The following is a 25,663-nucleotide window of genomic DNA, read 5'->3' as shown; positions in this document are numbered from 1 at the left end:
TACAACATCCCCACTAACGTCATAAGTGCCCAATAATGGGTGTAGAACTCTGTATCAAGACATGCTCTCACACACGCACTCCACACACACACACACACACATAAGAGCATATATTCACACAAAGCCCTTCGTACTGAGTTTCTATCAAACCTTCAGAGAGGGTAGACTCAACCATAATGAAGTCTGGCACTAAGGGAAGAAGCAAATAGAAAGAATTAGTATAGCAAATAAGTAGTTGATAGGGCAAATGCACCGCTAAAAATATAACCTATATCCCAAGATAGGTCAACCTCTAAGAGAATTTCTAAATCAAATACAATGCTCTCTAGATCCATATGCACAATCCTACCTCTCCTATGAGGTCTAATCTCAGAAAAATCACTACTCTCATGCACTATCCCTGACTGCTCAAATATATGAACTCTATCCACACGAACGCTACCAGGAATGCTATGAATATTTAGGAGGAGTTGTTGTATTAGGCGATATCTCCACAAATAGAAATCCTAGAAGAATAGCATGATGCATCTAACACTAGAAGAATAGCATGATGCATCTAACACTAGGAACTCAAGTCTATGCTCATAGGTGTTTGTATCACTCATATGCGGAGTATTACTAACCCCAAGTGTTCTAATGGATACACCACTAATCAAATGCACAATATCCTTTATAATGTCACCATGATCAGCTAGAGTGTCCGCATGATCCATAGAAAATACGATAGGTATAGAAGTGTTGATGCTCAGTATGCTCGCTTCCATCTCTACCCCCTCGAGATCATGATCTGACTCACACACATCAATATCACATACATCTCTACCCTCGATCATGCTCGTTGTCATCTCTACCCATGAGATCATGCCCACATGATCTGACTCACACATATCACTATCACATACATCATCATCTTATGCATATGTGCTAAGTGTCATCATGTGCACAAATATCACTATATGATCATGTGCATGTGTGTGTGATACATCAATGTCATCATGTGTGTGAGTGTGTAATACAACATCATCATCTCCATCATAATATAATGAATGAATTGGCTAGGTAATTAAGAACCAATGAGATGATGGCTAGTCGATGTCGTGGGTCAGCTATCGAGGTCTATGCAAACACCATTGCGATAGCGGGGCAAAAGCGTAAGCATAAGCATGCTCAATACACGCAACCGATCCAAACCTATCATGCCATAACTCACCAAATGTATCCCATGAATGACCACCATGATCATCATCACCAATATAATCATCCATAGCCACATCACAAACATCATCATCATCCTCATAAGTATCCGTGTCGGTGTAGTCTGGGTCCTCATCAAGAACATAATCACAATGACCCGAGTGTGTGGGAAACTCAATCGTCACACCAAAAGAAGAATCATGCCATGCAAACAATATTGAACCATCTGTGTTGATGTAGCCAAGCAACAGTGAGATGAAATCATTGTGTGTGAACCACCAAGACCATCTGGCACATATCTCCTCCTCATCAAACAAATGCCGAAAATGACTAGGCATCAAACTATGAAGCTCAAACATCCAATACTGGTATGAATATGTTGCCTCATGATAGCAAGAAGTCGATGAGTGAAGATGTAGAGGTTTAAGCCTCGAAATGACAAAGGCATGTGTGAATGCGACAAAAGATATGCAATACATGACACGAGAAGGCAAATCACAATAGTAATCGTAGAGCGATGATGACAGTGCATGAGCGGCTCCCCTACGATCGCAATCAGAAATGTTGTCAAAATGATGTTGACAACAATGTTGATTTGCACCATGGCAATCAAATGAAGGATAAAAGTAATAGGAATAGCGAGTGAACACTACCCAAAGTGTATGCACCAAAACATAATGCACAACAAATTTGAACACACCTCTCAAACACAAGGTGTATATGACGTGTGAACAACCACTAATAAGGTCTAAGGTGTGTACATAAACTCACAAAATCCCCAAATGTGTGACACAAGCCCACAATGTGCTAATGTGCATGATCAAGGCTAATTGCATGTGGAAAAAAATCAAATAATGCATCAACATGTGTGGCACAACTCGCACGCGTGAAAAATCATCAACGAAACATAATGCGTGTGAATAACACCCACAATATGCAAAAACATGTGAATAAGCCCAAACAAATCCAACAACATGTAAATTTTCCTTAAGGTCCAAATATGTATGAAGAGGAAAGGGCTAGAGAAAATATGGATAGGCCAAAAGGTAGAGAGGACAAAGAATGGTTAAGGGTGTGGAAGGAGCTAATGTGAGGGGAAAAGTCGAGAAACCCTAAGATTAAAGTAATCTTCCCCCATATTTAAAGTAGCAAACTTGAGGCATGAAATGTGTGATTTGTCAGGTAGGGACTAATTTGGGGTATCCTAGAGGTCACGAGCATAGGCTTCCCATGTAGAGTGGTTGGTGATGTGTTCAAGTGGCTTCTTTTCTTCAAGGGTGAACCAAGTGGCTTCTTTTCTTCAAGGGTGAACCAAGTATATGGGCTATTCACAATAAAAAATAGCAAGCATCATAACTTATCATGCTTAGCCAAGGACAGATGCTTTTTTTCACGATGGATAATTGACAAAAAGATCTGTATATTTTGTGTATAAAGATAAGCCACATTCTCATTCCCATAGGAGGTGAAGCCACATGGCTTTGCACTCCTAATCATACCAACTATCTTAAGGGGGTTTGGCAAAATAGAGAGAAGACTATGAATGGGAAGCTAGCTTGTGTAGATTCATGGAAGAATGGAAGTGAGATGTGAGGTGAGGGCTTGTAAAGGTAATGCTGCTAAGTCTATATTAGTTATATGGATGTTTCGAGACTCATTTAATCCAAGCCATGGTGGAATGGGATAAGGGTGAAGGTGAAGATGAAGGTGGGAGGGGGGATCCAAATATGGTGAAGATGAAGGTGGGAGGATTGGGGGAGGGGGATCCAAATATGGTGAAGTGTAGGTAGATATGATAACCTCAAGGGGCACGAAAGAAGGATGGTAAAGTCCTGGATATGTCACATAAAGGAAGGAGGCTCTATCAAGTGTTCAACCATAACCAATCCATTGTAAAGGTAATGATAAGTCTATATTAGTTATATGGATGTTTCTAGACTCATTTAATCCAAGCCATGGTGGAATGGGATAAGGGTGAAGGTGAAGATGAAGGTGGGAAGGGGATCGAAATATGGTGAAGATGAAGGTGGGAGGATTGGGGGAGGGGGGATCCAAATATGGTGAAGTGTAGGTAGATATGAAAGCCTCAAGGGGCACGAAGGAAGGATGGTAAAGTCCTGGATATGTCACATAAAGGAAGGAGGCTCTATCAAGTGTTCAACCATAACCAATCCATTAAGACAAGAGCAATTGAGATAGCCTATTGTATATGATTAGCACATGCATAGTATCCATCCATGCATAATATGCATAGGAAGGAGGCTCTATCAAGTGTTCAACCATAACCAATCCATTAAGACAAGAGCAATTGAGATAGCCTATTGGATATGATTAGCGCATGCATAGTATCCATCTCCAAAAGAATTTTGCCATAGTTAGTCACAAGCACAATTTCATCCAAGACCCATTGTAGCTCTTGAGGATCTATTTGCAACTAATCCCTCAAAGTTCTCTCACTCCTCCATGAATTTATAAATTTCCCTTAGACACATGAGTTTGACCTCCGTATGTGGACTCCCATGCATATCCCGACACTTGAGGGAGCCCTCTCCCAAGGCTTTGATGGGTCTCCATGTAGAAACTCCCATGCATAAGTCTCTAAAAAGAATCTTGGGTCTAACCATAAGATCCCATTGTAGTTTGATGCAACCATGTAAAATGCATCTACAATCTCAGACTCCACACCATCAATTAAGGAGCAAGTTTTGAGATGATGACTTTCCCATCAAGGTAGATAACACATTTGCCTTCCTGGCATATGCTTTATGGACCTGGATCATCCCAATCTTCCTTTGTTTTCACTTGTAGGAATGTGAAATCATCTCCCACATAGATCTGTGTGTGTGTGTGTGTGTGTGTGTGTGTGTGTGTGTGAGAGAGAGAGAGAGAGAGAGAGAGAGAGAGAGAGAGAGAGAGTGTGTGTGTGTGTGTGAGAGAGAGAGAGAGAGAGAGAGAGAGAGAGAGAGAGAGAGTGTGTGTGAGAGAGACCATGACTGATACAATGATACCATCGGTATACATACAAACAAAAAAGTAATTGAAAGAAAATGAAAACATAGTGTATATACATGTGATATCAGCATATGACCCTGTGTGAGGTAAATTGGCCATGATCAACTAACAACAATGCCCACCTCAACTAATACAAATCTGCTGATGGCCAAGCGAATATCAAGCCTCTATGATGGAAGCATGTCATGGCATCAAAGAGCTTGTATGTGTTTGGTGGAGGATCAAGCTCTATCACTGAGGATCCCTCTAAGACATGGGACCGAAGTGCTACTGTGGGTGGTGGGCTCTAATTGTGGATGCATGTAGATTAAAGAAATATGTGATGGCCCTCTTAGAAGTTTCATGGGGCCGGAGTACTAGTGCGGGTGGTGGGCTCTAATTGTGGATGCATGTAGACTAATGAAATCTGTGATGGCCCTCTTAAAAGTTTCATATCAAGTATGCATGTCGGTATGCTCTCTCAATACTACATCCCTATGATGTCTAAGCTCTATCAAGTATATACCCAAGCATTCTGATCTTCATATTACATATGAATTCCAGCAAGTACATACCTAGGCATTTTGAACATCGTATTGCATCTAAGCTCCAACAAGTACATGTCTATACATTTTGATCATCATAGTAAACTGAGAAGAATGCAAGGGAGAGGGCGTACTTGAGTCCTTGCAAGAACACACGCACACACACACACACACACACATACACACAAGAGAAGACAAGCACACAAGAAAGATAGAAGACTGAATTTTCTTCTATTCTCCTCTCTTTTCTACAACCATAACATAAAGATAAGAGCACATATTATAAGGAAAAGTGCTCCCCTACTAAAACATTCAAGATTGGTTCGTAGTATGAACCCGACTACATGAGCTCGCACTATAACTATACCATAACTCTAGTAATCGTTCCCACCCTCACTCCTGATGTATCTCCATAGAAGACTCTAGTACTAACCTCTAGATAGGTGATCCATGTCAAGTGTATATACATGTTGGATATAGATGATGGTCTGGAAGAGAGTATCTATGACTAGCAGACCTGTAACCTCTCTATGCTCTTCCAAGTAGCCTTACCTAGCTCTAGTCCTTAAAAAATTTCACCATGCATAGCTGGTGAACATACTAATGTGTTAAAAGCCAACACTTGGTACAAGGCTCTTAGAAGTGGGCCTAGAACATTGTCTCTCTATGTAGAGAGAGAGAGAGAGGGAGAGAGAGAGCGAGAGAGAGAGAGAGAATCTTTTTAACATCATAGCTAAGCCATCCACATACAATCCATATGACAACATTGAAGTGTGGTTGATCTCTTAATTAGGAGCGTGATGCACAAACTGCTATCCCAACACTTCAAAGAGAGAGAGAGAGAGAGAGAGAGAGAGAGAGAGAGAGAGAGAGAGAGCCCCTTAGTAATATAAACTTTGTAAGTAGACCCTTGGGGTTTAAGGACAACTTAAATTAAATGAAATGAGTAAAAGTTTGGCATGTGCCATGAATGACAACATACAACAACTACAATAGCAAGATACCATAGAATTAGTGACATGATGTCACTGTATTCAACACTTTCCATTTGTTGTATAGGGATGAGCTCTCATAAACAACAAGATGCCCAAAAGGGTTGTGATATATAAGCTTTAGAAATGGGACATTATCCGCCTGACAAAGAGCCATGCACCTTGGTTTTGTTGATCGTGCTTGGAAGTATGACACATACTTGAGAAATGGCAACAAGAAGCCGAAAGACATGTGGGAAACCACCCTTGCAAGCCTCGAGAGCAACCTGGACAAGGGCCTTGTAAACGAGGCTGTAAAAGGACACTTTTATGTGTCTTTATGTTGACCAATTCACATTCTTTTAAAAATGGCACATGCAGAGAAAAACACGAGGAGTGCAACTGGAGTGAAATCCCCTGCATGCAGCCGCTAGGGTTTCTGCAGGTCTTCTCTCATCTGCCCCCTCCCCTCTCTGTTCCTCGTCGGTTTTGGCCTTCTTCTCTTCCGCAGGCGCCCCCCCCCCCCTCGTGTGCATGGGCACCGAGTGGAGGGGAACCCCCACCCTGCTCAGAGCACAGAGCACGAGCTCTGGACTGGTAGTTATGCAGAATTCGCCCCCTTTCAAGACCGTGTAGACACCTTCGTACCAGCAATTTCCACAGTGGCCCCCTGCCATAGAGTCGAACCGAGAAGCGATCATGAACTATGACCAAGTCATTGAAGACTTCATGGCAACAAAGAAACAGCTGGAGGGGTCTAAACTTATTGCTGCTGCAGAATCAAGTGGCACCCGCTCCCAAGAAGTCATCACCAAAGGACACCCTACATTCAGGTAATCCTAGTTCCTCTAAACCACTGGTCTACTTGCCACCAGATTTTGGAAAGGGATTACATAGCCAGATGTTTAGTGGGATTGCTCTTTGGCCCTAGGCCCCCTGTAGATTTGCTGAGAAGCTGGGTCAGGGACAACTGGCTAGCTATTGGCATAGAGGTTGAAATCATACAAGCACTCCCCAATGGATACTATATTTTCCTCTTCAAAGACCTGGGCATGACACTCAAGGTCTTGGGGTTAGTACAATGGATGTACAGAAACATCCCCCTTTTGCTTCTTCAGTTGGACCAAGGACTTCAACCCCCAGGGTGCGAAGCCCTCAGCCTTTCTAGTGTGGGTGGAACTCCCTAATCTACCTTTTTACCTGTACCCGTGGATTAAAAAAATTGTCTCTCCCTTAGGTAAAGTCCTAAGACTTAAAAATTATTACAATCCTGCTTGGCATCCTCAAATACTAGTGGAAGCGGACCTAAACAAACCCCTAATAGATGAAATTGAGATCAATTGTGGTGAGTACAACATCCAGCAGGAAATTCTTTAAGGAAATTCTTTACAAGCACCTTCCCAATGCATGCTTCCATTGTGGGAAGCGAGGGCATGTAATCAGAGAGTGTCCATCCAAATATCCTAACCTGACCACTACAAGTACCCCAGTTCATCATCCTCCCAACAGTAAAAAGAAGCCTATTGGAGCAAATAATACTCTGGCACCTCCCCCCTCCAAGGCCCCTCTACCTCAAAAGACAAAGGATGAAAATTATCTATTCCTAACAGAAGGAAGACCTTCAGACAGCATAGACCCAGACACCAGAAGGCTTTTGCTAACTCATATGCTTTACTAAACAGCATTTCTGACCCTGAGGACTCTGTTGACTCCCAAGAGTTCATCCTAGCCACTCCCCTGGATAGATCCAGAATTTTGGCTGAAACCAATCAAATGGATCATGATTTGATACCCCCAACACAACCTAATGGGACTGGACACCTGCGATAGGAGCCAAATAGAGCTAGACAATCACTCTCTGATTCAGAAAATGGTAACCCCAATGAAATGGAAATAATAAAAGAACTAAAAAGGAGTCATGTCCTGGTTGGTTCAACTACCCCACATCTGCCTCCAAGGTAGGACCTAAAAAGGTCAACACTCAGAAAAAAGTGAAATGATATGCACCTCTCTAAATGTCAAGGGATTGACTGACCCCTCAAAAGTCCAATTAGTGAAACAATGGATAAGGAAACAGGGCAGGTTTGACTTCATAGCATTTTCTGAAGACCACATTTGGATCTACACTGCCCACTCACAGGGGTCTAGAGCAATGGCCATGGGTATGCATATAGATCTTTAGAATGAGTTGAAGGATGTAAGGATTGACATGTTTGATCAGTGGGCTACATTTGAACTGAATAGCTTCTCATACATTGGTTTATATGTTGGAGGATCTCAGGTTAATAGAATCAGAACTTGGAGATCTCTGAAAACTGTCCCTAAACCAATCATCTTAATGGGTGATTTTAATATGGTGGAATCTAGAGAGGATAGATTCAGAGGCTTGGGACAAGGTTTCAAAGGGGCTGAGCTCCATGAATGGCAGTGCACTGAAGATCATTTTGGGTTGTGTGACCTTGGGAATATTGGAGACCACACTTGGCAAAATTATGCTCAGAGCTGACCAGAAAGGCTAGGCTGGACAAAGGTTATGTGAGCAAGACCCTAGGAGACACCTTTGTCAGATGTGAATGCAAATCTGATGTATCCACTTGCCTTTCAGATCATTACCCTATCATCTTACTCTTGGACAATCATGACAAAAAGGTGTACAACCAGTGGTTTCACACTGACCCTGCTCTGTTCAAGATGCTTGTTGTTCAAGAGGAGGTGAAAAGAATTTGGACTGACTTCTTCAGCTGTGGTCTCCTTGGAGTCTGGCCATCAAATCCACCCAGGCTCTGCTGATATGCATCAGAAAGGAGGTAACCAAAATTAGGAAAAACAGAAGAGATCTGTTATGCCTCAAACTTAAGAAGTTGGAGGATGTTGCTAACTAGGATGACCTCTTAGCTCAAAAAGAAATCCTCAGTGCTAGGGCTGAAATCAGGAGAGAGGAGGAGATCTCTCTACAGCACACCAACCTTTTTTTCAGAGACTGGTGGGCTGGGAAAGCAGATTTGCCAACTCTTGAGATGTTTAAAATGTTAAAAGTTAAACAAGCTAAAGACAAACTTCCTCCTCTCCAAGACCCTAATAACCCTCTTAGTTGCTCTGAAGAAGGGAACAGAACTAGAGTCCTCAACCACTTTAACAACATTCCTATGAATTCTACAAAACTTTTAAGGAAATCTTGTTGTCTCGTTTGCTAGCAGTATGGCAAGAGGCTATGTCTTTGGGGGCTCTTCCCCTTTCAATTAATGAGGGCTGGATCAAGCTGATCCACAAGAAAGGTGAGAAGGACTTCACTAACTGGAGGCCCATCATCATGTTAAATTGTGCCTATAAAATATATGCAAAAGCCCTTGCTCTGAGGCTGTCCAGCCAACTTAAAAACTGGAAAAGATAGGAACACAAGGGTTTTATCAAATGAAGATACATCCTGGATGCAATCATCACCCTGTGGGAGGGCATGTAATTTGCAGAAGAATTTGAACAGGACTACATTTTAAAAAAATAGATTTTGATAAAGCATATGACAAGCTCAGTTGGCACTATGTATTGGAATCTCTTAAGCAAATGGGTGCAGGTCAACACTTTGTTCAAATGGTGAGTACTCTGTTTGGTAATGCCACTGCAAGGGTAAATGTGAATCAGAGGCCTTCCACCTAACTAAATCCATCAGACAAGGGTTCCCTTTAGCCCCCCTTCTCTATGCTATAGGTGCTGATGGACTGAATTGGCTGATGAAAGAGAGGATGGACAAAGGAGAAATGAATGGAATTGCTCTCCCCAATGGTAAGAAACTATTCAGTCAAATGTTTGCTGATGACACCAATGCCATGGTTGCCAACAATGAGCAAAGTATAAGAAGCTTCCGGGAGTGTCTGGACATCTACTGCAGAGCATCTGGATCTATCATTAACCACAAGAAAACTGGGATATGAACCCTTATTGATAAACCTCTTAACTGGTTGATCCAAGCTGGGTGTAATACATTGGAGGATGGTGTCATCTTCAGACTGCTGGGCATACCTATGGGGTTTAGAGTCACTCTCAAGCAGAGATGGCAATGGGTGTTAAGCAGAATGAAGGCAAAGTCAACAAATGGCAAAAAAGGCAGCTCAATCTTGGAGGCAGAAAGATGGTAATCAATCACTTCATCATTCCTTCTGTCATCTATTTCCAAGTTGCTGGAGGCCCCCTGATTCTGACTTACGGAAGTTCATGAGGTTGTGTAGCAACCTCCTGTGGGGAGGGTACCCCTGGATTTAAAAGGCAGCATCTACGGGACCTCTCTCATGCTGCTCCACATGATGTACTACCTTTTTTGGTGATATTCAACAGTGCTCTTCTTTTCTCCTTTACTACCTTTTCTGGTGATATTCAACAGTGCTCTTCTTTTCTCCTTTATGCTGTTGTCCATATACAGTGTTGTAGAGTTCTTGTAGCATTTGTTTGTGGGTATCACAGCATAGTATCCATTCTTTCATGGTACCAGATCAGGTAACATCTACACAGACCTGCATTTTCTATTCCCATGCTGCTGTTGACTGTTTACAGCATATAGGAGCTGTTCACTTGTTGCGTTTTCTTCATCAGTAACCTGCGTTTTCATGTGGAGCTGTGTTTTCACTCGGGACTGCCTCAAGTGCTGTAATTTCTTTCTACAGAGTTGCTTTACAGCCTTTACCACTGGTGGAGAGTCATTCTATTCTCTTCTCTTTCTGGTTTCCTCTCACCCACCCTCTCTTCTAGTCTTTCTAAAGGAGGCTTGGGCTCTTGGAGGTGATGGCTTCTGGAGATCACCATTCTCCCCTCGGGGATTCTCCTCTCTTCCCCTACTCACAGTACACAGGTGTCCTCTTCATAGATACTTATTCCCTCTACCCAAATTCTGACAGAGGATTATTTACAGGAGTTTCTGACAGAGATCTTATCAGTTCCTTTAATCCCTTTGGATGAGTATCTTCCTTCTCTTGTGCTGTTTCATGTTGATGCTATTATTGCATTTTTCTCTCCTCTCTTTCAGAGGAGGATAGTGGTTCTTCTACATAGCAGGTGGATGATTTTGTTGAGATATCTCACATATCGTGGAGCTTAAATTCAGCTATCACTGATGGTTAGTTTGTTCCAGTGGTTGTTTCATTTCCTCCTTCTTCAGAGCAGGATTCTACTTCGGTCCCGATACTTGTTGCAAATGCAGAGGAGGTACCACATTTTTCGGAGCCATCTATGGTTCCATCTCGTGAGGGCTTCTCTCTCCAATTTGATCCTGGTGTTTCATCTTCGATATCTTCTCGTGGCTTCTTTCGAAGACCTTCTCGGTATTCAGATGTACCATATCTTCGCGAGCTTTGTGCCTTTTATGAGGAGGTTGTTCCTTCAGACTCTGGAGGATTTTTTGCAGCATATCGGACCTAGTCCACCCATTTGGCGCTGAAGAGATGTTGGAAATTATTTCATCCCCAGATGGACTTTCCCATGCATATTCATGCTTGTATCTAGCTCCATATGAAGCCCTACATTGGCATATCTTAGTAGAGATTATTCAGCATTTTTTCTACCATTTTTTGGTATTTTTAAAGACATTTTATAGCATTTTTTGTTACAACCATGCTGTCGACCGGCTATAGCTGGCCGACCAACATACTAAGGTAGTATAAAAGAACTAGCTCCCTTTTTCCTCAGATTATCTCTTTTCAGCTTCCGCAATGATAGGCAGCATCTACGGGACCTCCCTCATGTTGCTCCACATGATGTATTACCTTTTCTGGTGATATTCAACAGTGATCTTCTTTTCTCCTTTATGCTTGCTGTCCATATACAGTGTTGTACAGTTCTTGCAGCATTTCTTTGTGGGTATCACAACATAGTATCCATTCTTTCATTATCTAGGACATCTATGTCGTCAAAATCACCCAAGACTTACACTCGGCCAACCACTGGCCATTCACTTCACCACAATGGACACTCAACCCCAAGTACGTCGTCCATTCGTTGGTCACGGTGGGAGCTTGAACCCAAGTTCATTTCCATAGACTTCAACCCCCATTGATGCCTCAAGTGTGGATTGCATATGAACCAACTCATGCTAGTGTACCCAACCATCCAAACATGTAGTGGTAATTATGAAATCCAACTAGAGTGGTGATGGATTAAAGGCTTGTTGTGTAGGGGAAAGATCAATATCCGCATTATATACATACCTAGATGAATCCAAGAACATGCCCAAATTCACGTTTTAGAAACATGCATATTATATACTCATGGTAGTCAACCCACAAGACTATGTAACTATTAACTCCATTATGCATAGTATGGACTAGATACTACGACATCCCCACTAACGTCATCAATGCCCAATAGTGGGTGCAAAACTCTGTATCAAGATATGCTCACACACGCACTCCACACACATGCACACACACACACACACATTAGAGCATATATTCACACAAAGGCCTTCGTATTGAGTTTCTATCAAACCTTTGGAGATGCAAGGCAAACTCAACCATAATGAAGCCTAGCACTAAGGAAAGTAGCAAATAGAAAGAATTAGTGTAACAAATAAGTAGTCGATAAGGCAAATGAACCACTAAAGATAGAAAGAATTAGTATAACAAATAAGTAGTCGATAAGGCAAATGAACCACTAAAGATAGAAAGAATTAGCTATCAACTGGCCACAACTCGGATGAAAACTTCACAATGTGAAATCTACATGTCCACTAATTCGACTGAATTATATACCTAGATAAATCCAAGAACATGCCCAAATTCATCTTTTAGGAACGTGCATGTTATATACTCATGGTAGTCAAACCACAAGACTATATAACTATCAACTCCATTGTGCATAGTATGGATTAGATACTACGACATCCCCACTAACGTCATCAGAGCCCAATAGTGGGTGTAGAACTCTGTATCAAGATATGCTCTCACATGCACTCTGCACACACACAAAAAAGCATTCATTCACACAAAGGCCTTTGTATTGAGTTTCTATCAAACCTCCGGAGATGCAAGGCAGACTCAACCATAATGAAGCCTAGCACTAAGGGAAGTAGCAAATAGAAAGAATTAGTACAACAAATGAGTAGTTGATAGGGCAAATGAAAGAATTAGCGGACTTTGGGCCTATGTTAAAAGCCCCTTTATAATTGGAATATTGGGGATCTGCATGGGGATGATCTTGCAATCTCCATGTGGAAAAGAGAAAGGTGCCAAAGTTCTAGCCCCAAGTGTGGTGTCACTAGTTTAGTTCTTTCGGCATTTTGAGTTTGGTGTTGTGGCTGTTAAATTGAGTGTTTAACTATCTTAACAGACTAAGTGGTGTGAAACCCCTCCGGACCCAATAACAAACGCCATGTTGTAAATGGATAGATCCAATTTTCACATGAAAGCTTGTAGGAGCTCTAGGGTTCGTATGATGCTCATGAACAGGTTCCATTTGCTCGCAAATCATTATGATGGCATCTGGCACCAAACCACCATTGCACAATTCTATGCCAGCTTCATTTAAAATATGGATGCATTAGATGTCATTCAGAACAGCATTACTGACTATATTAACTGTTATAACAGATGGAATGAAATCTAAAGTCACAACAACTAATTTCTCCTAACAATCTAAGGCGCTGCAAAATTGAGGTTGCAACCATAGTCAGCAATACAAGCTACAGTAACACAGTTGGCCCTTCAATCTCTATGCCCAATTTGGGCAAATCCAACATCAACCAATTATCAATTGAACCGTGCAACCAGTGGGACTTGCAGCCAGCTTGTGGTTCTCCTGTCATGCAACAGGTCAAAAGGAATTGGAGATTTAATAAGCTAGGGCAGCCGAGGAAACTTGGAAAAATCTGGTGGGCGTCTTTCCAAAAATGCGTTTTTTCCTTCTGCAGCCTCTTCCGAGTTGTAAAAAAGCAGTGTTGCATTTCCAGCAAGCTCCTATTGATTTAAAAACACATCAGCAGAGGGATTTAAGGGTCATGACTCCTGCCCAAGATCTCATCTGCTCATCCCACATGGGCTGGGGATCTCCCCCATCCAATGAGCAAGATGCCTGTAAAGGTCCAAAGATAAGACATGTTGCGGAAAGGGTAAAATCGTGTTTAAACAGAGCTCTTACTTGTAGTCCTGCATGCCCATCATCAGCAGCGTTGAGTGCAGATTTCAACACGCGAAGTGCTGTTGGGCTGTTTCTTAAGATCTCCCTACACCACTTCACAGTTTCTTCCTCTAGCTTTGAGAGCTGCAAACATCATTTATTCAATGCAGTATCAGTAAAAACTCACACACTGCTTGCACCATACTCTGAACTGCTGTTTGAAAACATGGTGTACCGGGACCACTGTATTGATTAAACCCATGTCGAGTGCCTCTTTCGCATTGTAAAACCGTGCCAAGAACCAAATTTCACGAGCCTTCTTCTGTCCGACCTACATGAAAGCTCAAAAATATACACTCGTCATGTATTTGAATCCATGCTTTAAGCAAAGAAAAGATCTAAAAAGGTCAGATAGATATGCAACTATGTATCAGTGGTCAGTTGAGATCTCACCAACTGAGCCATCACACTACAACCATATCCTGCATCAAAGCTCCCAACCTTTACAAGGCAAGATGTGAGTTAGTATTCAACTCCAACTTACCCCAGAAACACTTATAACGGACAGCTCATTACCTTGATTGTGTTATAATAAGAACAAGAAAACAGAAATAGGTTGTGTAAGAATGGATATGAAGATAGCACATTAATCGTTAAAAAAATCACCTTAGGACCTGTTTGTCCAAAAACTGCATTGTCTGCTGCAATTGTGAGGTCACATACTATGTGGAGAACATGTCCACCACCAACACAATATCCTGCCACCTTCACAACACACTTCAAATCAGTGTGTTTCCCTTTCCCTGATACATGTAAGATTGTTTTTTACTTTCAAATCAAGAAAAAGAACTTTGAAATTTCATCAATTTCTACAAAAAATCTCAATCCAAAAAACAGTGAAGGTATGAGATGTGAAGTGTGTAGATCAGTACATGAAATTAAAAAATTCTGAAACTCGAGAGCTGGGAAAGATGGGAATTGCAAACCCTAGAAGAAGAAGATAAAGGGATAAGGGAGACGTTGGGGGGTAGCATGTTTAAAATGTGCACAAGTGGTGGGTTGCACAGTTGATATCGCACATGCAGACATTTATTGTCAATCTTGATGAATTGCAATCTTGCATGATTCGAGGTGTGCAAAGCTTGGGATGCAGACTGTGAGCTATTGGGCAAACGTTTAACAAGTAAGAGAATTGGAAAAACAATGAAGGGACATGGGTCTGACTCAAACATCTAAAAGCAGACCATGGTGTATGGAGTAAATAAAGACAAGAAATAGCCTTACCATGGCAATCACAGGTTTTGGAAGTCTTCTGATTTGCACCTGTGACAAAACCAGTGTAGATTGAGTAGGAGTTGCTTCCTTGACTCTGATAGTTGGGATTCGTATACCATTACAATTTAGGACCTTCACTCTCTAAATTCCTCTTAGTACGGAGATTCACAATGCCTTCTCGATCTACATCAGTGAAAAGATACCTGGACATCAAGAATGTTAAGGCGCCCGATGTTGTCACTGCCGACATATCCATGTTTTCCTCTAACCGCTTGATCACCTCCACTGCAAAATGCTTCACTTCCCTGAAAAAAGGGTGAAAAGGGCCAAGCTCTTATCACAGGGAAGGAGAGAAAGGTAAGCAAATTTGGAAAGCTCAGCAATGTGAAATGTGCTATCGAGCATTGCCTCTTGAACAGCGATAATTCCCAACAGATTGCACACACTTGGTCATCTTCTTGATCTACTGCTTGTCCAGAATGCTGATGGCCTACAGAGGACTGCCACTGCAAGCATCCTTTCCAAGGAAGGGCAACCAGCGGCAGCCATTTTTCAAAAAGTGTGCTACCGGCTGCTGTTCATGTCCATCATGGCCATACAGCATGCCACATCAGCAGACAGAACAAATGGTAGGGCGGCTTTTTTCAGTAGGCTGTGTGGTGCGGACACATCAACTGCTGTGGAGAAAAAGGCGGGGGGGGGGGGGGGGGGGGGGGGGGGGGGGCTGCACCACATGGTTACCATTACAGGCCGTCCGGAGGCCTTTCCCTGGAGACCAGCAGCGAGGAAGGCCTCCCAACAGCCTTTCCATACACCGGCTCCCTCCATAAATCAGTGGCTTCACGAGGGGAAAATCTGTACTCGCAGACTTTTGAAGAGAAATTCCAATGCTTGCTTGCTTACCTGGCCTATGGCGACCTCAAGAATGCATCTAGAAGCAAACCATAGAGCTGGAAGACCTTACCTTTCCCGTGAGGATAACAACGCCTATTTCAGGATCGTCTCTGGCATGAGAGAAAGCTCGCTGGAGCTCTGCAACAGTCTGCGGCCGGAAGGCGTTCCTTCTATCAGGTCGGTTGATAGTAATCTGCAAAGCAAAAGAATGCTGATGAGCCAGGCACAGAGAGAGCACAACAGACCAAAACCCAATGAGAGAGTGAGGGAGGCGACCTTAGCAATGCCTTCATCCGCTGCCTTCTCGTAGAGGAGGTCCTGGAGGTCGGGGCCAGGGAGGCGGCAGGGCTGCCAGGAAGGGGGTCGGGAGGAAACCTCTCCATGGATTTGCTGGTAAGAAGAAGAGGAGGAGGAGGAGCAAGAGTGGAGGCGAAGAGAAAGAGGTGTTATCGAGGAAGGAGGAGAAGGGGAGGAGGGCGCGAGATGCCGGGCGAGGGATGCTGCTCGCTGGACAGCCCTCGTCGCTGAGGAATTATCCATTTTGCACTCAGCGTCCTCAACCGATGGCGTTTATGTATATCAGCGGCGGTGGTTTTGTAATATTATTTTAATCTCACATAAAATAAAATTTAATATGTGCATCTTACTTGGTACATGATTGGAGATTTTTGGTCCTGCCTAGTGCCACATAATGTGAAGAAAAAATTGCTCAATCGATTAGGTTAGGCCAGTAGTGGCAACCCCAAGGTCAACCTCATCAAGGCAGCCCAAGCCAGTTCTTCAAGCTCGACACCCACACTTATTTCCATAGAGAGATATGGTTTGACGTATAATTTTCTACCACAACCTTACAAGCACGAAGTGTTTGTTGTTCTAAGACCTTTGTGCACATTGCCAATGCGCCAAGGGAAGAACTACGATACACCTCATTATTGCTACTAAGGGAACCCAACAGGGTGGACTCTACCACCACAATCCATGCTTCAAGCACCAAAACAACAACTAGCCCTATTAACCATACCACATGCTCCCTCAACCAACACATAATCTAGTGCCCATTTAACCCCTTTACTGAGAGAGGTATGTATAGAGACCGCCATCGTTGACATCATACCCACCTTCAGTCTTAGAACCACAACTATACTCGATAACCTTGCTAGTAGGCTCCAAGAGTTCAAAACAAAAGAGCTATGAGTGTCATATGAGCAATATGATTCATGTCGATATCCAGAACATCCTACATCCATTGACTATGCCTTCTTTATTCAAAGCCATGGTGCAATAAAGAGCAAGAGACTGTGATGCATGAAAGGGCTCGCACTATATAGTCGAGTGTTCTCATAAAGCCATTGCACCAAGTACCCCAACTCCATCCCCAAATCCCATACCTAACCCCAATGCCATTCCTTATGGAGGCGCATGTTACAAGTGTGGATTAAACACGCTTTCAAGGATTTTCCCAGCAGAGTGAATTACCCTAGCGGTAGCATCAGTCACTTCAACAAGCCTTAACTTGTTAAGTATACAATGATGACTTATTCATACACTCCTTAATACCATCACAAGACTCCAAGCCAAGATGAGGGTAGTTGTTGCCAAGGGATCCTCCTCAAAGATACAAATAAGCAAGAAAATCAACCTTCAACCTCAAAGCAAGCGGCTAAAGAGCCTAACTTGTTAAGATGTCAAGCTCAACATGAGCTGACACTTATAACATGCTTGGGTGGCCGTTCCACCTTTACACCACTAGTGCATTTGGTAGTTGACACGACGGATCTACAGCTGGACTACATAACTTGGTTACATAACTTGGTTGGACTACACCTACCTAGTCAAACGACTTATGGCATACTTATCTTGCAAGCTCATATACTTAGCGTGTTCACATTATAGACCGCCTTGTACATGGTAATCTAGTACTTATGTTGGTTGTCACTTATCTTTTGTAGGCCTCTTTTAAGAGCAACAAGTAGAAAGAAGATTTCAGACTTTCATCTGTGTGTGCCTTCTCCATTGTTGTAAGAGTGTGTGTATGTTGGCAAGAGCTTAAGCTCTCTCTCTTCCCCCAATATTTTCATGGTATCAAAGCCTAGTTCAAACTAAGGAGCTGAGCGGCAAGCAAAGGAAGCTATGAAGGCAAAGGAAGCGGTACACGTGTAAGAGTATCATTATCTCTTCCCCTTCTTGTTTTAGTATGACACCCTCCTGGGTAGCTCTAGGACCTACACGTATCCGATTGAGGAGCTTTCTTCATAGGTGCAGAGGTGTCTATATTGTGCATAGTACTTCATGCTTAAGTTTTGCGGCTAGATTTGTGTTACAGGCATGTTTTGGCTTCCATTTGGCCACTGCAAGGTGTTTTCGGACACTTCTGGGAAGTTTTGGTTTAGAATTCTCTACCCAAACTCTGGTTATTGCAGTGCAGTAATGCATTTTGGATGTGCAGACATTTATTACTGATTGTGGGCGTATGTATGTGTACTCTAGTCACATATTGTGACATACGTATTGTGTGAAAGTACTGCTACAGAAGTTACATTAGATACTGCTTTATTGTAGGTTGCATACACAAATTTTCTTTTTATAGATTTCTGGTGGTTGCAAGCAAAGATGTCTGATAACATCAACCAAATTGTTAGTGAGAAGCTTGACAAGAAAAACTTGTATGCGTGGAAGTTCAAAATGACCAATTTCCTGATGGGGAAAGGATTTTGGGACTGTGTCAAAGGAGACAATGAGGAGCCTCTAGAATTGCCTGAAGAGAACACTACTCCAATAGAGATAAAGGCATTTAAAAACTAGAAGCAAGGAAAGTCATGTATTGTCTTTCAATCAATGTGACAAACACTATGATAGGGCATATACATGATACTAGCACTCCAACAATTGTATGGCAAAACTTGGTGAAGATGTTCCAGACAAACACAAAGGCAAGAAAGTTATAGCTAAAACAAGAGCTACATACCATGGAGAAGAAGAACATGTCAATCAATAAGTATGTGTTGAAGATCAAGGGTATTGTTGAATCCCTTGGATCTATTAATGTCTTAGTGGAAGACGATGACTTGGTGAGAATCTGTTTGAATGGGTTTGGCAAAGAATACAAGCCATTCAAGACCTCTATTGCTATAAGAGAGAATGTTCCCAACTTTCGGGATTTAGTGTCTATGTTAATCATAGAAGAGAACTCTTTGGGTGAAGATTCTGCCTCCCAAAGCAAGTCTTCATTTCACAACAGGCTTTCTACTCAAATTCAAGTAAAGGTAGAGGTAGAGGTCGTGGTTGAGGCCAAGGTGGTGGCCGTTTTGGAAATCGAAATTATGGACAGTAGTCCAATGATTCAGAGAGTAGCAACAAACACACACAGGTGGAAGAGGGGAGCCAGAGAGGCCGAAGCAGTTGGCAAAGATAGCAATTGGGATCAGGTTCAAAGGATTGCTTTTATTGTGGCAAACTGGGTCACTTTACAAACAGAATGTCGCAAGAAGTAGAGTGACATAAAAAGTGGTAAGTTTCAGCAACATAATTATGCATCTTCAAACAAGTAGACTGAAGATATATGTGAGCATTTGTTTGTTATGTAGCACATGTTGAATTTAATGATGATTGTAAATATATCCACAAATGGTGATGATGTATGGTATGTGGTGGATTCGAGACCACATGACTTATCATGGTGAGTGGTTTAGAGATGCCAAAAATATGAAAAAACTAGGTTATGTAGAGACGGGGGATAACATGGCTTATCCTATTGCTCATATTGGGAATGTGCCATTGGCTATACAGATAGCAAAATGAGGTACTTTATGTACTTTATGTGTCTGACATAACAAAGAATTTGGTCTCCTATTGGGCAAATGATTGAGCAAGGTTTGTAGGTACACTTTAACCCTGAGGACTACTATGTTGAGGACTTCAATAACAAATGTCATTTGGTTGCAAAGAGCAAAAGACTAGGTAGAATGTTTAATTTGGATGCAAGCATGCATGAGGTGAAGCTGCTATGTTTGCACAAGGTGCAAGTGTTGTGGCAAATATAGATATCTGGCACAAACGTATTAGTCATGTGAATGAGCACGAGATTCAAGTCTATGCAGAATTCAGAAATTGTTATAGGTTTGCTAAAGTTTAAGGTGAATGGAATGCATAAAGTATATGAAGTATGTCAATTTGGAAAGCAAACAAAGAATGCATTTCCACATAATAGGAATGTAAGTAAGAGAGCACTTGATGTGGTGCACTTAGATGTATGGGGGCCAACAATGATGGCATCAATGGGAGGATGTCGTTACATGTATCTTTCATTGATGACTACACAAAGAATGCATTTCCACATAATAGGAATGTAAGTAAGAGAGCACTTGATGTGGTGCACTGAGATGTATGGGGGTCGACAAAGACGACATCAATGGGAGGATGTTCTTACATGTATCTTTCATTGATGACTACACAAGGTGTGGGTCTATTTTATGAAAAGAAAAGTGAAGCGTTTACTCACTTCCAGAATTTTAGAATGTTGCTTGAAAAGTAAACAAGTTTTCTGGTTAAGTACCTAAGGTCAAATGGAGGGGGAGAGTACTTCTCCAACAATGAGTTTAGTGAGTACTTGAGAAAGCATGGAATTCAGAGGCAATTCACATGCAGGTACACTCTACCAATAAAATAGTGTTTACTCACTTCCAGAATTTTAGAATGTTGCATGAAAAGTAAACAAGTTTTCTGGTTAAGTACCTAAGGTCAAATGGAGGGGGAGAGTACTTCTCCAACAATGAGTTTAGTGAGTAATTGAGAAAGCATGGAATTCAGAGGCAATTCACATGCAGGTACACTCTACCAATAAAATAGTGTTGCTGAGAGGAAGAATAGGCACATTGCAGAGGTTGCTCATGCATTGATGAGCATGCCTCACCATTATTGGGCGAAAGAAGTTGTTGAAATATACAAGTGAATAGGGTGTGTGCGAGAACAAGCCCTTAGTAAGAGGCTGTAAAAAATAATAAATGAGAGAGCAGCTATGAAAAGGTGAGAAGTATCTATTGGGAGAGAATAAAGGGTAGCATGAGAAGATTTAGGAGGTGTGGAGATATTATGGGAAGAGGTGGAGAGAACCAAGCAAAAAAGGTGAAGTGAGTCAAGGAGAGATCAGTGGGATTAGATGCTTAGATGTAAACTCTATAAATTGAGGTATTGGCCTAATGAGAATTTGCTAGTTTTTGATTATCCATGCCTACATTAAGCTATCAGTTAATTACTCACTAATCACATCTTAATTATCATCTAATCTCTTTTCTAATGATGTTGATTCTAGCATTTGATCCACCATAGCTCATCACATTGCTGCAATTTAACATGGTATCAGAGCTTAGCTTAGAATCCATCAAATTTATGAGCCCATTATCTTTCTAATCACCTAGTTAATTAGGATTAGTAGATAATTAAGTTTTTACCTCTTTTTTCAAAAAGCTTTTGTATCCCCAGCTAGTGGAGGAGCTCTCTCTCCCTTCACACATAAAATTGGCCCAAAACCTTCTAGCCAAACATAGCCATACTCCTTGTGCTTCAGCCCATCTAATCACATCAACAAACCGCCGGCACATGCTGCAGATTTTCACGTTTTTTCAGGCACCTTTTTTCTAAAGCAAATTTGAGATCTTGTTTGCACCAAAAGACATTGCTCTAATTCCTCTTGGCCCTAGGGGTTTTCAAGGGTACAAGCTGGTGAAGACAGTTTTTGATTTCATCAAGTCTACAGTGAGATCCAAGCTCTCCATCAAATCTGCAGGTGACTTTGGTAAAACAGAGATTAAGCATTCAATGTTTGGTCAAATCTTGTGTTTCTTAGCTTAATCCTCTACTAGACTAGTTGCTATTGATGGCCTTGAAAGGGGTTGAGCTTATTTGAACTCTAAGGCCCCAGATTTGGACTCTCGCATACTTTGTTTTCTGCACACAAAATAGAAGATTATTTTTCCAATCAATGATTAATCAGTACTAATCACTATATTTTGGTGCAATTGAGGGTTCAAATTAACCATTGGGTATCTGATATACAGATCCCTATAACTTCAGATTGCAATTCGGAGATGGTTTGATACTCCAACCATTCAGTACAGATTTGTTACCCTTGGTTTAATGGTGAATTTATGCTGATAAATCTGTTGTAATCATCACCTAAACACTAGATTGAGTTGTAAAAGGGTAGACACTGCCCTTGAATCTTGAAATTGGATCAAGAGGTAAGACCCCACATCATCATTATGAGCACGGCACAAGAGATAGCCAAATTTAATGGAGAGCAGTTTTATACATGGCAAACAAAAACCATGTATTTGCTCATGAGGAAAAATCTATGGGGGCTAGTTGAGGGAAGAGATGAATGCCCAGAGGTGAGTGGGGAAAATAAGTGAAAGAGAAGGAATGAGAAAGCATTAGGACTTATCGCACTCAGTTTAAATGATGAAATCATTCATCACATCACATGGATACAATGGGCAAAAGATGCATGGGAGCCATTAGCAAAAAGGTAGAAGATGATGAGGCACTAGTGCTTCTAAAGAGTGTGGACAAAGGTGAATATGAAAACATTGTAGCAACATTAAAGAATATACCTGAATTGAAGCTGCACGAGATAGAAGGAGCTCTACTAGAGCAAGAGACCAAGGTCAAAGAGAAGAAATGGCTGAACTCAACAACTGGAGAGGAAAAAGCATTCTTCACCCGAGGAGGATTCTCTCGAGGACGAGGACGAGGAAGAGGTAGAGTAGAAGGAAGGACCTTCACTGCCACAACTGTGGGAAGCCAGGACACATGGCAAGAGACAACTACAGCAAACCCAGTGGAGAAGGAACGACATCGACAAACTTCATGGAGGCTCCTAATAAGAAAGTGGAGTCAGATCATCTTTTCTGAGAGAGAGAGAGAGAGAGAGAGAGAGAGAGAGAAACCCCACAACCCAAATGTAGCCTGCCCCAACAGAGTAAAACCACCTCTGAGCCACTGATGATGTAGGCCATGTGGTCGATGTATGTGTGAGCACTTTAGTCAAGGTCACGGGCACTTGTAGTAGCCTTGGACACATAGAGAGAGAGAGAGAGAGAGTGTCAAGGACTATGAGTTTAGGGACTTGAGGTACTGGTCGCGGACTATCAAGTAAGAGGGAAACTTGGTATAGGGTCCAGGTGTGCTACGATTATTCACTTGAGGGGAGGTGTTGAAATATACAAGTGAATAAGGTGTGTGCGGGAACAAGTCCTTAGCAAGAGGCAGTAAAAGAGAATCTGTAAATGAGAGAGAAGCTGTGAAAAGGTGAGAAGTACCTACTAGGAGAGAATAAAGGGTAGCATGAGAATATTTAAGAGGTGTGGAGATATTCTGAAAAGAGGTGGAGAGAATCAAGCAAAAGAGGTGGAGTGAATCAAGGAGAGATCAGTGGGATTAGATGCTTGGATGTAAACTCTATAAATTGAGGCATTGGCTTAATGAGAATTCGCTGGTTTTTTATTATCCATGCCTACATTAAGCTATCAGTTAATTGCTCACGTCTTAATTATCGTCTAATCTCTTTTCTAATGATGTTGATTCTAGCATTTGATCCACCATAGCTGGTTTTTGATTATCCATGCCTACATTAAGCTATCAATTAATTGCTCACTAATCACATCTTAATTATCGTCTAATCTCTTTTCTAATGATGTTGATTCTAGCATTTGATCCACCATAGCTAATCACATTGCTACAAATTTAACAGAAGTTGCTACCGTAGTTTACATTATGAACATGACCCCCACAACGGTAGTGCATGATTGTATGGCTCCAAAGGAGAAGTATACTGAGAGAAAACCAGGTTTGTCACACTTAAAAGTGTATGGATACATTACATATGTACACATTCTTGATGAGCTACGCAGTAGGTTGGACCAAAGGTTGAAAAATGTGTGTTCATTGGTTACTCCCTTGAGCAAAAGGGGTATAGGCGTTATAACCCTGTCACACGTGAGATGAGGGTGAGCAGGGATATTGTCTTTGATAAGATGAGCAGTTGGTATGTTGCTATGAAAGACTCAATTGGGACTGATGCACATGAGCTGATGGTTACGCAGAATACAGGTCAGCAACAATCACCGTCATTGAGTGAGTAGAGAGAGTTCTCTAGTAGCGGGTCCGTTGATAGACCATGGAGTGGTAGGCTGCATTCAAATATGGTCATGCACGTTCAGCTAAGTGCATCACATAAAGGTAAAGAGAAGGTTGATGAGTCTCTTGGTATGCCTAGCATTTTAGCCTCATTTTAGCAAGGTATTCATATGTTAATGGAGAGTCTAGTGGCTCAGAGAGAGCAGAGCCTTGTTTAATAGTTTGGGATTCTAGCTGTCAGGACACATGGTGCAAGGAAGGCTAAGGTAGTCGCAACAAGGACACTAAGGATAGATCCAAGAGCATGTAGGCTGGGTAGGGTCAAAAACCTTGTTTAGAGATTGACGTATGATTGTTATGTAGCTCACCATTATGCATACATGGCAAAGATTGTGCAAGAGGTTGAATCCCCATATTTTGAGAATGTTGTTGGTGGGCATATACATTGGTGGGAGAAAGCCATGGATAAAGAAATGCTTACATTGGATGAAAATAAGACATGGGAATTGGTGCCTTTGCCTGAGGGTAAAAAGACTATGGGATATAAGTGGTGCATTTTCCTGAGGGTAAAAAGACTATTAGATATAAGTGGGTCGACAAAGTGAAGCATAACTCACATGGAAGCATTAGCAATTACAAGGTGAGAATAGTTGCCAAAGGTTATGCTCAGATCTATAGCATTGATTATGAGGAGACATTCAGCCTCATTGCTAAGATGGCAATTGTGAGACCTGTTATATCGGCCACATTAACAAAAGGTTGGGTTTTGCATCAGATGGATGTGAAGAATGTGTTCTTGTATGGTGAGTTGTAAGAAGAAGTATATTTGGACTAGTGATTCTAAAACTGGACTACACATACCTAGTACATAGTTCTCTAGTACTTATGTTAGTTTTTTGTAGACCTCTTTTGAGACCAACAAGTAGAAGAAGATTTCAACCTTCCATCTCTGTGTGTCTTCTCCATAATTTTGTGAGAGTGTGTGTGTGTTCTTGGAAGAGCTCAAACTCCCTCTCCTCCCCCCAACCATGGACCCCACCTAAGTGTAAAGTTAAGACCTTTGGGCTAAGTTTCCACAACTCATCTATGATGATGGATTTTCAAAGAAGAGGATTATACACTATGATCATCTTCTTTGTCCTACACTATTAATCCTCAAAAAAGAGGCCTTAGAGAGAGAATCATCATACACTATGATCCTCCTTGAAAGGCCTTACATACAAGATGTGCAAGGCTGGTTCACGTTTGGGAAACCAAGCACACATTTGGACTTAATTAAGACCTTTGGGCTAAGTTTCCACCACTCATTCCTGGTGATTGATTTTCTGAGAAGATGATGATATACTATGATCCTCAAAAGGCCTTACATGCGAGACTCAAAGGTTGGTTTTCATGATAGGGAATCCAATCACATTTACATATACAAGGGATAGGGAAACCAATCACATTTACATACAAAAAGGTGGTTCATGATAGGGAAACCAATGACATTTACATATGCAAGGGTAACTGTCCTTGGAAATAGATTTGAAAATAGGGCAGAATTATCCCATTGGTCGAGGA

At 41.7% G+C, this 25,663-nt stretch overlaps 2 protein-coding genes across 2 annotated transcripts; one reads left to right on the top strand and one right to left on the bottom strand.

The window, feature by feature from the left end:
* Positions 1-6,052: 6,052 nt before the first annotated feature.
* On the top strand, positions 6,053-11,323 carry LOC147612305 (uncharacterized). The gene is made up of 2 exons (XM_086783580.1): positions 6,053-6,534; positions 10,821-11,323. Exons 1-2 carry the CDS (start codon positions 6,408-6,410, stop codon positions 11,105-11,107), a joined length of 414 nt encoding a protein of 137 aa, XP_086639706.1. The 5' UTR covers positions 6,053-6,407; the 3' UTR covers positions 11,108-11,323.
* Positions 11,324-13,231: 1,908 nt separating this feature from the next.
* On the bottom strand, positions 13,232-16,522 carry ECHID (enoyl-CoA hydratase/isomerase D). The gene is made up of 9 exons (XM_086782917.1): positions 16,244-16,522; positions 16,038-16,160; positions 15,277-15,378; positions 15,083-15,121; positions 14,465-14,563; positions 14,252-14,299; positions 14,034-14,129; positions 13,820-13,942; positions 13,232-13,638 (listed from the first exon to the last, which is right to left on the bottom strand). The coding sequence occupies exons 1-9, from the start codon at positions 16,505-16,507 to the stop codon at positions 13,522-13,524; spliced, it is 1,011 nt and encodes a 336-aa protein (XP_086639043.1). The 5' UTR covers positions 16,508-16,522; the 3' UTR covers positions 13,232-13,521.
* Positions 16,523-25,663: the final 9,141 nt, after the last annotated feature.

The sequence above is a fragment of the Cibotium barometz genome, chromosome 45 (genome assembly GCF_041138505.1).
Source record: "Cibotium barometz isolate CiBa-2024 chromosome 45, ASM4113850v1, whole genome shotgun sequence".
NCBI classification, from domain to species: Eukaryota; Viridiplantae; Streptophyta; class Polypodiopsida; order Cyatheales; family Cibotiaceae; genus Cibotium; species Cibotium barometz.
This window is presented reverse-complemented; position numbering and strand designations above follow the sequence as displayed.